The 17,089-nt window shown below is 44.4% G+C and overlaps 1 protein-coding gene across 1 annotated transcript in view; it reads right to left on the reverse strand.

Annotated features, from left to right (window-relative positions):
* Glb1 (galactosidase beta 1) overlaps window positions 1-17,089 on the reverse strand; it is a 116,791-nt gene that overhangs the window by 80,773 nt on the left and 18,929 nt on the right. The window contains exons 3-5 of the mRNA XM_048348625.1: window positions 15,505-15,655; window positions 13,968-14,028; window positions 11,549-11,643 (exon numbers count right to left, since the gene is read on the reverse strand). Coding sequence (XP_048204582.1) covers window positions 11,549-11,643; window positions 13,968-14,028; window positions 15,505-15,655 — 307 coding nt within the window. The remainder of the gene's footprint in view (window positions 1-11,548; window positions 11,644-13,967; window positions 14,029-15,504; window positions 15,656-17,089) is intronic.

Raw genomic sequence — 17,089 nt, forward strand, 5'->3', positions numbered from 1 at the left:
GGCTAGCACTCTACCTCTTGAGCCACAGTGCCACTTCTGTTTTTTTCTATTTATGTGGTGCTGAGGAATCGAACTCAGGACTTCATGCATGCTAAGCAAGCACTCTACCTCTAAGCCACATTCCTAACCCCTGGAAAAAGTTTAAATGTTTAAGAATAAAATTTCCAGGCTGGGGATATGGCCTAGTGGCTAGAGTGCTTGCCTCGTATACATGAGGCCCTAGGTTCGATTCCCCAGCACCACATATACAGAAAATGGCCAGAAGTGGCGCTGCGGCTCAAGTGGCAGAGTGCTAGCCTTGAGCAAGAAGAAGCCAGGGACAGTGCTCAGGCCCTGAGTCCAAGTCCCAGGACTGGCCAAAAAAAAAAAAAAAAAAGAATAAAATTTCCACCTGCAGGCTGGATGTAGTAGCTCATACTTGAAATCCCAACTATTCAGAAGGTAGATCAGGAGAACTGGGGTTTAAAGCTAGCCTAGGGAGAAAGTTAGAAAAGTCAGAAAAAGCTAGGTATGGTAGCATATACCTCTCACCCTAGAGGAGGTCATAAATAGGAAGGTTGTAGTCTGGGCCAACCCAGGAAAATATGTAATACCCTAATGAGAAAATTAAAGTAAAAAGGGTTGAAGAGTCAGGCACTAGTGGCTCATGTCTGTAATTCTAGCTACTCAGGAGGCTGAGACCTGAGGATCCTGACTCAAAGCCAGCCCAGGGAGGAAAGTCCATGAGACTCTTATCTCCAATTAACCACCAGAAAACCAGAAGTGGAGCTGTGGCTCAAAGTGGTAGAGTGCTAGCCTTAAGCAGAAAAGCCCAGGGACAGTGCTCAGGCCATAAGTCCAGGCCCCATGACTGACACCTCCCCTCCCCCAAAAAAGGAGGTATTTGATTGATATTCACAGAGTAGAAAACTCTACCTTGGGTAATTTTCGCTGACACTCTTTGTCTCATGAAAGTTCTTTTGAAATAATTGAGATGAATGCAAAGAAAAGCTTTGCAAATTCTGGTAATGTTCTTTCTTCCCTCATTTTCTCTCCCCCCACCCCCGCCTACTGCTTTTCAGAGCTACCTAAATGACTATGTCTTCCTTTATCATTTGGCTGCCAAGAAATTCACAGCTAAATTTAAGGGTCAACTCTAGCAACTAAGTAAGCGAAGGCCTCTGTATCTGTTCTTTTCTGCCACCAGCCTTGGTTTTCTTCCCATAATTCCACATGTTCATTATATTTATCCATTATCATCATTGTAACATATAAAAAAAAACAAAGTGGCTCATAATGAATACAGGGACATTTATTTATTATAGGGAGAGGAGAAAGGGGAGGGGAGGAAAGGGGGAGAGGAGAAAGGAGGAGGGAGGGGTTCACACTTGTAATCATAGCTACTCAAGAGGCTGAGCTTTGAGGATTGAAGCCAGTCTGGGCAGGAAGATTTTATCTCTAACTATAAAAAAATGCCAGAAGTGGAGATGTGACTCAATTGGTAGAGCAGTAGCCTTGAGCAAGAAAGAATAACATTTTGTCATTTGCAGGGAAATGGATGGACCTAGAACGTATCATGTTAAGTGAGGTAAGCCAAGCTCAAACAGACGAATGGTACATATGTGAAAGTCAGATCTAAATACAATGACATGATAACGTAAGCACAACCGTAGGCATTCACACACAGGCTACCAATAAAGGAGGGACCCAAAGGCATAACTTCCCTGAACATGTAAAATGCTATCTATTGAAACAAGTTCCAGGAAACAGAAACATTTTTTTTCTTTCTTTTTCTGCTTCTTATGGGGGAGGCAAAGGGGAGAGGTATGGGAAAGGAAGGAGGTAAACAAATGCAATCAAGGTATTTATTATAGACAAAGTAGAAACTGCAACTTGGCAGGGACAGGAGGGGGAAACAAGGGAAACGCAAGGGAGGGTGACATTGTCCCAAAGAGAAATATACCCATTATCTGAATTGTGAAATGGTAACCCCTCTGTATAATACCTTAATAATAACAAAATTGTATTCTAAAAACCCCTCAAGAGCAGTGCCCAGGCCCAAGTTCCAGCTCTAGGACCAGCACAAAAAAAACAAAAATCCCACCAGCTTAGAGTCATGGTCAGAGGCATCAGAGGTCTCAGCGGCTGCATGCAAATCTGGGTTCTGCCACTTCCTGTCCATGGGACTCCACCTGTACAAGGTTTTCTCATCTGGAGAGGTTGTAGCACCTATCTCACCGAGTGGTTATGAGGTTTAACTGAGTCAGCTCAGGAGGAGACCTTTGTACAGTACCTGGCCTCTGCTTAGTCCTCTAAAAGCTAGCAGAGCAGTGACGACCAAACTCAAGTTTTTACATCACTGCCAATTAGAGAAAAAAAAATTTTTTTAAAGAGCTATGCAAAGGCTGGGGGCTGAGAGTGGGAAAAATGAACCTAAACAGAAAAAGGGGTTGCAAGACTCACAGAAAAGTCACAATGAGGGCTGGGGATATGGCCTAGTGGCAAGAGAGCTTGCCTTGTATACATGAGGCCCTGGGTTCGATTCCCCAGCACCACATATACAGAAAACGGCCAGAAGTGGCGCTGTGGCTCAAGTGGCAGAGTGCTAGCCTTGAGCAAAAAGGAAGCCAGGGACAGTGCTCAGGCCCTGAGTCCAAGGCCCAGGACTGGCCAAAAAAAAAAAAAAAAAAAAAAGAAAAGTCACGGGGCTGGGGATATAGCCTAGTGGCAAGAGTGCCTGCCTCGGATACACGAGGCCCTAGGTTCGATTCCCCAGCACCACATATACAGAAAACGGCCAGAAGCGGCGCTGTGGCTCAAGTGGTGGAGTGCTAGCCTTGAGCGGGAAGAAGCCAGGGACAGTGCTCAGGCCCTGAGTCCAAGGCCCAGGACTGGCCAAAAAAAAAAAAAAAAGAAAAGTCACAATGATGGGGGAAGAGGGAAAGGGGGAGGGGGAGAGGGGGAAATGAAGGAGGCGGTAACAAATTGTACAAGAATTGTACCTACTGGGGCTGGGGATATTGTACCTACTGCCTTATGTATGAAACTGTAACCCCTCTGTATATCACTTTGACAATAAGTAAGTAATTACTCAGAAAAAAAAAGAAAAGTCACAACGAGGTTCTGAGGAACAATAATTTTTCTTTTTCTTTTTCTTTTTCTTTTTTTGGTTTCCTGACTGGGAATCGATGGAACACTAATTTTTCTAGTGCATATGTTGACAAACTTTTTCCATGAAGAACCAGGTGTCAGTGGCTCACACCTATAATCCTAGATCTGAGGATTGTGGTTTGAAGCCAGCCTAGGCAGGAAAGTCTATGAGATTCCTATATCCAATTAACCATCAAAAAGGCAAAAGTGGAGATGTAGCTCAAGTGGTAAAGTGCTATCCTTGAGTGAAAAAACTAAGGGACAGTACCCAGGCCCTGAGTTCAAGTCCTAGTACCTGCATGCACAGACACACAGACACATACATACACATACACAGCCAGGAAGTAAATAATTTAGGCTTTGGGACCACATAGATCTGTTTCAAGTACTGCACTTTGGTACAGGACTTGGCAACCTATAGACAAATGGTGGGGCCATGTTCCAATACATCTTTATTTATAAAGCAAACATGGGCCACTGTTGGCCCCCGAGTCATTGTCTGCAGGTCTTTGTCCTGGAGTGACTATCTCACCTGGCATGCTGCCTACACATGGACACTTCTAATGGTAGTTGGATTTCTTAAACAACAGGTAGAAATAGGTCGATGGCCTTATGACCAGTGCCCCATGGGCTGGATGAAGTAATGCTGTCGGTGGAACTCCTAATTATTTTCACCTTGAAAATTCTCAATGGTGATTTAGCTTTCCTCATTTTAGGTATCAACTGAGAGAAATGCCTCTTGGATACAAAGCACCATCGGTGGCTGTGGCTTGGCGAATCCCTCCAGAACAGAAACATCTGCACAGCTTGGCTTTCCTGCATCTATAGAACAGCAGGCTGGAGACCCTGATGGCCTCAGGCACAGGTGTGAGCCTCAGGGACTAACTCAGTTTCACTCTAACTATAGACAGATGGCTCCTCTGGGGCCCCCTCAAACTCTTTGTGTGCCTAAAAGCAGCAACAAGATCATGAAACCTTGTGCCTGAGGCCATCCTTTCCCACCTCTTGGCCTGGATTAAGACAGAGAGTGAAACTAGCTATTTACACATGAGAACACTATTACCCAATTCACCATACCTTTTTGTTGTTGGTTATGGAGCTTGAACTCAGGGCCTGAGTGCTGTCCCTGAGCTCTTTAAGTCAAGGCTAGCGACCTATCACTTTGAACCACAGTGCTACTTCTAGTTTCCTGGTGGTTATTTGGAGGTAAGAGTCTCAAGGACTTTCCTACCCAGACTGGCTTTGAACCACGATTCTCAGCTCTCAGCCTTCTGAGTAGATAGGATTACAGGCATAAGCCACTATCTCCTGGCTACACCACACTCTTCTTATTCAACCCATTCTCCTCAATTCAGTCCTAGAATCATGTTTTGGACGTGCGATGTGTTATATACCATGTCTGCCAAGCCTCTATGTTAGAGAGCCAAGGAGACCAGAGATAAACTGGAGTTAAAACAAGACAAATAGTGCGTGTTCTTCCTATTGGGAAACAATGGCAGAAGGTTCCCAAAGTCTAGAACAGCTTTCTGACAGGGATCACAGATGTGAACAGACAAGTAAGACAAGGACAAGTAGGAGAACCATGAAAGATAAAGCTTGGAGAACTTCTACTGGTATGAAAAAATGCCTCTGCCACACAAGAAATGGGTCACACAGAGCAATCGTACTGGACTCTGTCAACAAGAGAATTCAGTCTTCTTCATTCCCATCTCCTGCTTGTGAAGCAAATGGTTTGTCTCCCTTTCTTAATCCTCCCGACTTTATCCTGTTTTACTAAAATAAATTCTCAATAAACTTCCAAAAAGCCAGGCCTAGTGGCTTGCTTATGCCTATAATTCTAGTTACTCAGGAGGCTGAGATTTGAGGATTGGGGTTTGAAGCCAGCCCAGGCAGAAAAGGCCATGAGACTCTTATCTCCAATTAACCACCAGAAAACTAGAAGTGGAACTGTGGCTCAAGTGGTAGATAGAGCAATAGACTTGAGCAGAAGAGCTCAGGGACAGCACCAAGGCCCTGAGCTCAAGCTCCATGACCAACAACAACAGAAAAAGGAAAGAACAAAAGAAAAGAAATAGTAGTTGAAGAGGAGGAAGAAAAACGAGGAGGGGAAATGGGAGAAGGGGGAAAGGCAAAGAAAAAAATTTAATGAAACTCCCAAAATGTTAAGAGTTTTGCTTCCAGCTTTTGAAGTTTATTTATATTATTTTCTGTTATGGTATTTTCTGCTTTTTTCCAAGCTTTTTTTTTTTTATTCTAGTCTTTTCAGATAGTCCCTGGTAATGTTTCTATTTATTTCCGCCCTTTTCCCTCCCAGGCTCCCTGCTCTGCCAGTGAAGGGCATCTTCTGTCTTCAAGTGTCCATCTGGCAAAGGAGACAAGACTCACAAGGCTCACAATCCGCTTCCACGTGGTGTGCCACGGCTGGATGTGATGTTTGGAAAAAGTCACGTCCCTATCCAGGATTCCAAGCCTTCCAACCCAGTGACACCAGGAAGACACCGCTGCAGGCTAGTGTAACTGTGTATGTGTTTGTGTCTGTGTAATGTAACTGCTTCTGTTCTGACAATTTCCAGACCAGAGCCCTTGCATCCCCAGCACCTCTCCTGGAAATTCAGTTGGCATACTTGTGTAAAAGCCTGAGCTTCTGCCAACGTCTTCTATTCCTGGCTGCTTTAGAAAACTCTGGAGTGAAGTACGGAGCTCCCACCCTTTTTATACCAGCCAGCAAACCTAGTGCCCACCTAATGTGGCATGGGCTTCTCCTGGTATGCAGGGTAACTTCTGTGTGTATGTGTGCTGGCCCTGGGGCCCTGGGCACTGTCCCTGAGCCTCTCTTGCTTAAACCTAGCATCTACCACTTGAGCCAAAGCTCTACTTCTAGCTTTTTTTAGTAGTTTATTGGAGATAAGAGTCTCACAGGTATCTGGGAGCTGGTGGCTTGTGCCTGTAATCCTAACTACTTTGGAGGCTGAAATCTGAGGATCGCGGTTCAATGCCAACCCAGGCAGGAAAGTCTGTGAGACTCTTATCTCCAATTAACCACCAGAAAACCAGAAGTGGCACTGTGGCTCAAGTGGTAGAACATTAGCCTTGAGCTGAAGAGCTCAGGCCCAGAGTTCAAGCCCTGTGACCAACAAAACAAAACAAGAATAAGAGTCTCACAGACTTTCCTGTTTAGCTGGCTTTGAACCTCCATCCTCAGATATCAGCCTCCAGAATAGCTAGGATTACAGGCGTGAGCCACTCACTGGTACCCAGCTTCGTCAAACTTTTATGTCATTTCCCTTACCCAATGGTGCAGAAAAGTGAGCAGAAATGGAAAGTGACATAGGGGAAGTGGGGACTGTGTAAATAAAGCAGCCAGAAAGCAGTTTTCACCTGAGACCAGGAGAAGGCCTAGGACCTAGCTGTGCAGAGCATGGAGTGCCCAAGTTTCAGATTTACAACCTTCATACAGGAAGATGTGGCCTCTCAAGTTACCAGGACAGACTCAGATGGGTAGCAGATAAGGAGCACTCAGGAGTGAGCAGCCACTGGGCCCCAATCAACAGGACATCTCCTATCACAAAGTACACATACCAGACTCTTCATTCTACATCCATCTGAGGGGTCTGGGAGCCCCTGCACCCCTCTCCATGATGCTGCTCCTACAAATGGTCCCCCGCACTGCACATACAAAGCGAGCCTGAATTCTCTCGGGGTTAACAGGTGGCAGGCAGTTTCTTATTTTATTCATTTCAACAAAAAACATCTTTGGTGGGCTGGGAATATGGCCTAGTGGCAAGAGTGCTTGCCTCGTATACATGAAGCCCAGGGTTCGATTCCCCAGCACCACATATATAGAAAATGGCCAGAAGTGGCACTGTGGCTCAAGTTGCAGAGTGCTAGCCTTGAGCAAAAAGAAGCCAGGGACAGTGCTCAGGCCCTGAGTCCAAGCCCCAGGACTGGCGAAAAAAAAATAATAATAATAAATCCTTGGTAAATGTTCTATAAATGAGGCTTGATGTTTCATCGAAGTCATTTTACAAACACTAGGAATTGTTGGAAGGGGAACGAGGCACTGCTGGTTCACGCCTATAATCCTAGCTACTCAGGAGGCTGAGACCTGAGGATTGTGGTTCAAAGCCAGCATGTGCAGGAAAGTCTGTGAGACTACTATCTCCAATTAACCAGCAGAAAACTGGAAGTGGCTCAAAGTGGTAGAGCACTAGCTATGAGCAAGAAGAACTCAGGGACAGTGCCCAGGCCCAAGTTCAAGCCCCACAACTGACCAAAAAAAAAAAGGAAATTGTTGGAAGGTCAAGTGTTTTAATTGTTCATATGGAAATTAAGTGCCACACCATTTGTCTTACTACACATAAGTCTCTGCAGAGCCAAGAACACATGAAAAGGGGCTTGGAATGTGGCTTAGTGGTAGAGTGCTTGCCTAGCATGCATGAAGCCCTGGGTTCAATTCCTTAGTACCACATACACAGAAAAAGCCGGAAGTGGTGCTGTGACTCAAGTTGTAGAGTGCTAGCCTTGAACTAAAGAAGCTCAGGGACAGTGCCTAAGCCTTGAGTTCAAGCCCCAGGACTGGCAAAAAAATAAATAAATAAATAAAAGAACACTTGAGAAGGGTGAACCAAGAAATGGTCCACTTGCTCTTTTTGTTTTAACAATAACTGACTGCAAAGGCCATGAAAATCTCACAGCAGCCAGTCCATGATGATATCCAACAGCCAGAGGCAACATTGCATGAGACAAAGACACCCTGAGATCCACAGAAATAGCATGAAATCCTGACAGCCACATGACAGTTGGGTGAGCTGGCCCAAGTCATTTCATTGAATTTCTCCAATTAAAAGGATGTCACTGGAAACACCAGATAGCATTTGTACAGCATCCAGGATAGAGCTCGATATCATTAAATAATGACACTATAAGAACTAGACACAGGGGCTGGGAATATGGCCTAGTGGCAAGAGTGCTTGCCTCATATACAGGAAGCCCTGGGTTTGATTCCCCAGCACCACATATATAGAAAATGACCAGAAGTGGCACTGTGGCTCAAGTGGCAGAGTGCTAGCCTTGAGCAAAAAGAAGCCAGGGACAGTGCTCAGGCCCTGAGTCCAAGGCCCAGGACTGGCAAAAAAAAAAAAAAAAAAAAGAAAAGAAAAAGAAAAGAACTAGACATGGCAGCGAACTCCTGTAAGTCCTAGCTACTCAGGATCCTCCTACTGAGGCAGATGGAGCTAAAGCTCAGGAGTTGAGGGCCAAATAGGCAGCATAATAAGACTGTTATTCTTTTTGTGTGTGTGCTGGTCCTGGGTCTTGAACTCAACCTCAACAACATGGGAGATATTGTAATACCAGACTTCAAATTATATTTATAGAGCCATAAGAACAAACAGAATCTGGTATTGGCACAAAAATAAAGATGAAGGCTAATGAAACAAAAGATTGAGAAATAAAACCACACAGCTCCAGCCTCCTAATTTTTTTCTTTTTTGTCAGTCGTGGGGCTTGAACTCTGGGCCCAGGCGACTCTTCAGCTCACTTGAGCCGCAATGGCACTTCTGGTTTTCTGATGGTTAATTGGAGATAAGAGTCTTATGGACTTTCCTGCCCTGGCTGGCTTTGAACCATGATCTTCAGATCTCAGCCTCCTGAGTAGCTAGGATTATAGGCATGAGCCACCGGCACCCCACAATAACCTGCTTTTGAATAAAGGAGCCAAAAACATACACTGGAAAAAAGACACCCTCTTTTAAAAAATGGTGCTGGCCAAAGTATTTATCACAGGAGATTGAAACTAGAACGTTATCTCTTAACCTGTACAAAAATCAATTCAAAATGGGTCAAAGACCTAATTTTAACATCTGAAACTCGGGAATTACTACAGGAAAACTTTGGCCCATGTAAGCATAGGTAATTATTTACTGAACAATAAGACTCTACTTGCCCAAAACATGAAAGCAAGAATGAACCAAAGGAACTGCATCAAATTAAACCACTTCTCACAGCAAAAGAAATAATAATACAAACAAAAAAACAACCCACAGAATGAGAGAATATCTCTGTCAGATAGCTAGCCAGGTGCAGGTAGCTCACACTTGTAATCCTAGCTACTCAAGAGGCTGAGATCTGAAGACTGTGGTTTGAAGCCAGCCTGGGCAGAAAAGTCAGTGAGACTCTTATCTTCAATAAACTACTCAGAAGGGGCTGGGGATATGGCCTAGTGGCAAGAGTGCTTGCCCCGTATACATGAGGCCCTGGGTTCAATTCCCCAGCAACACATATATAGAAAATGGCCAGAAGTGGCGCTGTGACTCAAGTGGCAGAGTGCTAGCCTTGAGCAAAAAGAAGCCAGGGACAGTGCTCAGGCCCTGAGTCCAAGCCCCAGGACTGGCAATAAATAAATAAATAAATAAAATAAACTACTCAGAAAAAGTCAGAAGTGGTGCTGTGGCTAGAAGTGGTAGAGCACTAGCCTTGAGCAAAAGAATCTCGAGACAGCATCCAGGCCCCAGAGCTCAAGACCCAGAAAGAAAAAAAGAGAATATATTAAAAAAGAAACCTCAAAAAAACAAAGCAACAGAAAAAAATAAAACAGGGGCTGGGGATATGGCCTAGTGGTGAGAGAGCTTGCCTTGTATACATGAGGCCCTGGGTTCGATTCCCCAGCACCACATATACAGAAAACGGCCAGAAGTGGCGCTGTTGCTCAAGTGGCAGAGTGCCAGCCTTGAGCAAAAAGGAAGCCAGGGACAGTGCTCAGGCCCTGAGTCCAAGGCCCAGGACTGGCAGAAAAAAAAAAAAAAAGAAAGAAAAAAGAAAACAATAAGAACAATTCTCAGAAGAAATATAAATGACTGATATATGAAAAAATGTTCACCATACTTAATCATAAAGGAAATGCAAAAAATCAAAACTCCATCCATCTTACCCCAGGCAGAATGGCATTCATCAAGAAAACAAACAACAGCAAATGCTGGCGAGGATGCAGGAGAAAAAGTAGTCTTCACACACTGTTGGAGGGAATGTAAGCTAGTGCAACCACTATGGGAATCAATTAGAAGGTTCCTCAAAAAACTAAAAATAAATATACCATATGACCCTACCATACCACTCTTGGGCATATATCCACAGGAGTCTAAATCAATATATAATAAAAATATTTACACACCAATGTTTGTTGCTACTTTGTTCAAGATAGCCACACAGTGGCATTAGCCAGTGTGCCCAACAATCAATGAATGAAGAAAATATGGGGCTGGGGATATGGCCTAGTGGCAAGAGCACTTGCCTCGTATACTTGAAGCCCTGGGTTCGATTCCCCAGCACCACATATACAGAAAATGGCCAGGAGTGGCGCTGTGACTCAAGCGGCAGAGTGCTAGCCTTGAGCAAAAAGAAGCCAGGGACAGTGCTCAGGCCCTGAGTCCAAGGCCCAGGACTGGCAAAAAAAAAAAGAAAAGAAAAGAAAAGAAAATATGATATGTGTGTGTGTGTGTGTGTGTGTGTGTGTGTGTGTGTGTGTGTGTGTGAATATTACATAGCCACAAAGAAAAAGGAAATTATGTTATTTTCAGGAAAGCAGATGGAACTGGAAATTGTCATGTTAAATGAAATAAGCAAAGCTCAGAAAGCCAAATACTGCCATGTTTTTGCTCTTTGTGGAATATAGACTTTAAAGACATACACATAGATAGATACTTGTACATACATATCTATCTGTCTATCTGTCTATCGGCATACCTACAAAGAACTTGATGAAACTATAGGACCATTTGGGTTTAATGAACCAAAGAAGGAAGGGGGAAAGAAAGTGATGGAAGGTGAATAATATCAAAATATATCACAAGTATACATGAAGATGACATAGAAAATCTCATTGAATGCTATTAATAAGGGTGGCAGAATGGAAAGAGAGATAGAGGGGATTATTCTGATTAAGATGTAATATATGTACATAAGAAAACTCTTGGTACAATTAGTATACACTAGGAAGAAGAATGACAAAGGAGTCAAACAAACTGCTGAGGGGAGGGATCACGGAGGGTGAATGAAGAGAGTAAATGAGGATATATACTGTCAGAGTAGTTGAATTGTGTGTATGAAAATAAAACAATAAAACCAGCTGAAATTATTTTAAGAAGGGAGTGGAGGATGGTGGAGAGTAACAGAAAGGGCAAGTGAGGATGATGGTTCCACTGTATGCATTTATTTATGTTATACCAACTCCCCCCCGCTTTTTGATGAAAAAATAAAAATACAGTGTTTGAAAGGCACAAAGAAGCAGTAATGCAATTTAACATTCCACGGCATCTCCTCTTCAAGTAATGACTGGCAGGTGCGTGTTGGCATCCTGGGCTACTGTGTGCAGTGCAGAGGCATGTACCCCCCCCCCCCCCCGTGCTCAGTGCCACACTCTCACCTGAACAGTTATAATCGGCCCTCCATTCTGATAGAGAAGAGGCCTCATCTTAGGCAGAAGGACTCCCAACCACTTATCCACAGCTTGGAGGTAATCTGGAAAACAAGATTAGTGTAACACAGTCACTTTCAGAATGAAGAGTTCACTTGCAGCTGGGTGCCAGTGGTTCACACCTGTAATCCTAGCCGCTCATGGTTCGAAGACAAGCCTGGGCAGGAAAGTCTGTGAGATTCTTTTTTTTTTTTTTTTTTTTTTTTGCTAGCCCTGAGGTTTGAACTTAGGGCCTGAGCACTGTCCCTGAGCTTCTTTTGCTCAAGGCTAGGATTCTATCACTTGAGCCACAGTGCCACTTTTGGCTTCTGTTTATGTGGTGCTGGGGAATAGAACCCAGGGCTTCATGCATGCTAGGCAAGCACTCTACCATTAGGCCACATTCCCAGCCCATCTGTGAGACTCTTATCTCCAAATAATCACCAGAAAACTGGAAGTAGCACTGTGGCTCAAAGTGGTAGAGCACTAGCCTTGAAAGAAAAATATCAGGGACAGTGCCCAGGCTGTGTTTAAGCTCCACAGCTCTGTCTCTCTCTGTCTCTCTGTCTGTCACTCTCTCTCTCTCTCCCTTTCTCTCTCTCTCTCCCTCATACACACACACACACACACACACACACACACACACACACACACACACACAGAGTTCACTGCAGCCTCCTCCCACACTCAAACCGGTAGCTAGGACCATGTTATCCCAGACATTCAACAACTACTTTCTAAAATGGGGCATCTACCAGACCAAGAAAAGTAATGAGCAATATTGTCCTGCAAGCTAGTAGTCTCAGCTGAGCTCCTCAGTGGACAAGGCCTGCTATGTTTGTCCTTGCCCTAGGACAGAAAGCCAGGAGCACAGGTAATGGTTGTTAGGAATGCTATGTTCTCTCTATTATAGTAAGGCTCTATTTCTAAAATTAACTTCTAATAGCCATGAGAGGTAGATCAAGACTACAATCTTTACTACTTGAGAGGAGATCAGAGGATCAAGGTTTGAGGCCAGCTCAGGCACGAGACCCTTTTCTCAATCAGTGGCTTTGCAATCAGTACATTGGCACAGACCCATAATTTAGGCTATAGGGGAAGCACAATGGCTAGGAAACAAGGTGGCATGTGCTGGTCTTCCCAGCTACATAAGAAGCACAAATAAAATTACTGCAGTCCAGGATGGCCTTGGCACAAAACAAGACTCTACCTCAAAAAATAACCACATGGCTCATACCTGTGATCCTAGCCACTCAAGAGGCTGAGATCTGAGGGTCACAATTCAAAGATAGCTCGGACATCAAAGCCTATGAGACTCTTATCATCAATAAACTACAAAAAAGTCAGAAGTGGAGCTGTGGTTCAAGTGGCTCAAGAGCCCTCAGAGACAGTGCCCAGGCGCTGAGTTCAAGCCCCAGGACAGGCACAATAAACAAATAAATAACACAAAAAGCAGCTGGTAGCGTGGCCCAATTGCTAGAGCTTCTCCCTAGTAAGTGCAACCAAGGTCCCAAATTCAAACTCTAGTATTGCAAAAACAAAAAACAAAAGAAGGGCTGGGAATATGGCCTAGTGGCAAGAGTGCTTGCTTCGTATACATGAAGCCCTGGGTTCGATTCCCCAGCACCACATATGTAGAAAATGGCCAGAAGTGGCGCTGTGGCTCAAGTGGCAGAGTGCTAGCCTTGAGCAAAGAGAAGCCAGGGACAGTGCTCAGGCCCTGAGTCCAAGGCCCAGGACTGGCAAAAAAAAAAAGAAAAGTTGTACTAAATTACACATTTGTACTGACAAAAGGGAATGAGAACTGTACGTTTTTACAAAGTTATTTTGAGAACTACAGAGGTAATACATGTGAGAACAGTAGGACAGTAATATACTAAGACACAAACCAGCTAAGCAAGAGCACCAGGCTCTGAGTTCAGGCCCCAGTACTGGCATAAATGAATGAATGAATAAATAAATAAATAAGACAAGAATGTCTTATTTATGTCATCCCACTTGTCATTCTGTATAAGTAGACCCTACATCTAGCAAGAAATCTAGTTATACTATTCTAGGAACTACATCTGGCATTTTGATGATCAAACTATCACAGGCTGTGTAATACATTGAATATGTAAAAAGAGAAGGAGCATCATTAGGGGGCCAACCACAGAGTTCAATGCCAATTCAAAGTGTTACCAGGTTATCAGTAAGATCTGGCCAGTGGGTACAAGGAATTGGCCTCCTACATGTTCAAAGGCTGGCTGGCGTGGGACAGTGAAGGGTAATTCACACTCACTTCTGCCAAACTCTTAGAAGTACTTGTGCAATAGCCCAGCTTTCAAATTTTCTGGTTCCTTTTATTAAACTAATTATTTCATAAATTCTCAGGATCTCCCTTGCTTACCTGGGTCAGAAGAGCGGAGAAGAATAGATTCTTTCTGTAAAAGCCAAGCAGGCAATCCCCCCTATGATGAGAAGAAAGGGGTGAAAGCTATTATCATGTCATGCTCATGAGAGGAACTTAAAGAAGACTGAAATTACTGTTGGCATTATAAGCTTCAGAGAAAAGGCATTTCAGCTGTCTGGTTTGTAACTTTTGGGAAATAGGAACATAGTAAAACTAAGGTCCCAGTTGCTAATTCGATGTTTGGAGACTCACTGTTGTTTTATGTAGATGACTTGAGCTCATTTCAGCGCCATGTGAGGACGAACAGATATCATTAGCTGCTCTGTGTGTGTGTGTGTGCGTGTGTGTGTGTGTGTGTGTGTGAGTGTGTGCACCAAAACTGGGGCTTGAGCTCAGGTCCTTGAGCCCTGTCCCTTAGCTTTCTCACTCAAGTTGTTGTTATTCTGCCACTTGAGCCAAACGTTTACATCTAGTTTTTTGCTGGTTAAAAGAGTCCCATGACTGGGCACCAGTGGCTCACGCCTATAATCCTGCTACTCAGGAGGCTAAGATCTGAGGATTGTGGCTCAAAGCCAGCCTGGGCAGGAAAGTCCATGAGACTCCTATCTCTAATTAACCACCAGAAAACTGGAAGTGGTGCTGTGGCTCAAGTGGTAGAGCACAGCACTAGCTTTCAGCAGAAGAGCACAGGAACAGTGCTCAGGCCCAGAGTTCAAGCCCCACAACTGACACAACAAAAGAGTCCCATGGATTGGTTTTGAATTGTGATCCTCATATCTCAGTCTCCTAAGTAGCTAGGATTACAGGAGTGAGCCACCAGTGCCTGTCTCTTTAGAAGTTTTTGAAAGATAAGGACACCAGTGATATGATTGATAACAGAGAGGAGAACCCCTGCTTTCACCTAACCTCGTCTCTGCCCAGCTCCTAATGTGCTACAGAGTTACAAGCCTCATGTTAGCTAGATGTACTCTGTGTGTGTGTGTGTGTGTGTGTGTGTGTGTGTGTTTGCACATGCCAGAAATAGGGCTTGAGGGGGAGGGGGGAGGGGGGTATGAGGGACAAGGTAACAAACAGTACAAGAAAAGTATCCAATGCCTAACGTATGAAACTGTAACCTCTCTGTACATCAGTTTTATAATAAAAACTTAAAAAAATAAAAATAAAAAGGCATAATTTGTTGAGAAGTAAGTGGATGTATAATGTTCCTATTTGTGTTTGAAAAATAAACCTGTTCTTTTATGTGAAAAAAAAAAAAAAAAGAAATAGGGCTTGAACTCAGGGCCTGGGCGCTCTCCCTTAGCTTTCTCTGCTCAAGGCTGGTGCTTTACCATTTGAACCATAGCTTTACTTCTGGATTTTTGCTGACTAATTTGAAGATAAGAGTCTCATGGATGTTTCTGGCTTTGAATTGTGATCCTCAGATCTCAGCCTGTTGAGTGGCTAGGATTATGCGTGTGAGCCACTGCACCTGGCTTTACTTAAACTGCTATAGTTGATGTGGCCCAGGCACTGCCCGGCAGCCTGGCACACTCACCATATCCCACTCTGCACAGATGTAGGGCCCCGGCCTCAGGATGACCAGCAGGCCCAGCTTGTGAGCTAGCTGAATGAAATACTCCACGTCATGATCTCCAGAAAACTGGTAGTGTCCTGGTTGCGGCTCGTGAAAGTTCCAGGGCACATACCTGTGAAGTGACACACAGCCCGGCTGCAGTCAGCTGGCAGGGGTGAGAGGGAAGGAAGGGGACAGGCCCTCTTGGAACAAAAGGGCAAAGAAGGAAGGGCTTTGAGGAATATTACCCAGAACTTGGAAATAAAGTAAAAGGCTGTTCATTTCCTCTCAATATTGTTCTGGAGATTATGCAAGACCATTACCAAGACTTCTTTCATTCTCTGGGGAAAATAATTTGTTTTAACTACTAAGCATGGATTAAGGCAAATATTAATATGTACTTGTTATTTCCAATAAGGGTGTTAAATGCCTACTGCTGTATAGAAAAGACAATTCCAAAAGGAATATCACCTTTTTGTATGTGTGTTCCAGTACGAGGGCTTGAACTTGGGGCCTTGATGCTTTTTCAGAACCCAATCTACTTCCCTGGGGGTGCTTTCCTTTTACTCAGGGCTGGTGCTCTGTCACTTGAGCCACAGCTCCACTTGTGGCTTCTTGCTGGTTAACTGAAGAGTCTCTTGAACTTGTCTGCCTGGGCTGGCTTTGAACCATGATCTCAGCCTCCTGAGTAGCCCAGCAACCTTGCCCTTTATGATACTATATCTATCAATTTAATCTCTCAAAATGATTAATTTCAGCTTGGCTTTCTTGGCTCAATCTATAAACCTCTCTTTCTCAAATTCTCCTTTGATTTGGCTTTACCATCACCTAGTTCCCTCCATCATAAGTAAAACCATTTTTGTTAATTTTCAGTGCTGGGGATTAAAGCCAGGCCTTTCCCTACCCTATGTGTGTGTCCCAGTACTGCCTTCATGGGTATGGGTGTGTGTTCCAGTACTGGGGCTTGAATTTAAGGCCTTGAGCTCTCACTCAGCTTTTCTGCTTATAGCAAGTGTTCTACCACTTAAGCTTCACTTCAAGTTCCTCAAAGGTAGGACTTGATTATGCTCCAGCACTGATCCATAGTCCCAGCCCCCTTTGACAACAAACTTTACAGAAACTGTGTGACAGAAAGGCGGGGGGGGGGACTGTAGGGGATGGCTATACCTTTAAGACCTGGGACTGTGTTGCTATTATTCACTCCTACCTCCTTCCGGTCCAAAACCAGAAGAGGCAGCCAAACCAGCCCCGCCTCTGGTCTGTGAGCACATGTGCCACCATGGCACCGGCTGAGCCAAGAGGCCGGTCCTGGGGGAACTGTAATCTCCCCACTCTGTGGGAAGTTCCGTGACATCACCGTGATGGACAGTTCATTAGCCAATCGTTAATACCCAGTTAGTCCCTCCTCTTCCTCCCTCATCATTACTGTTATATAAACCCCTCCCCCTGAATAAAACTTTGGGAAGCTCCTGAAGCTGACTCTGAGGTGTCCATGCGTACCTGTCCTCCCTGGCGAGTATGGGGGGAGGGGGAGGGCATTCTCGCAGCCACACGCAACCGAGGTTAT

This window comes from Perognathus longimembris, chromosome 6, assembly GCF_023159225.1.
Source record: "Perognathus longimembris pacificus isolate PPM17 chromosome 6, ASM2315922v1, whole genome shotgun sequence".
Taxonomy (NCBI): Eukaryota; Metazoa; Chordata; class Mammalia; order Rodentia; family Heteromyidae; genus Perognathus; species Perognathus longimembris.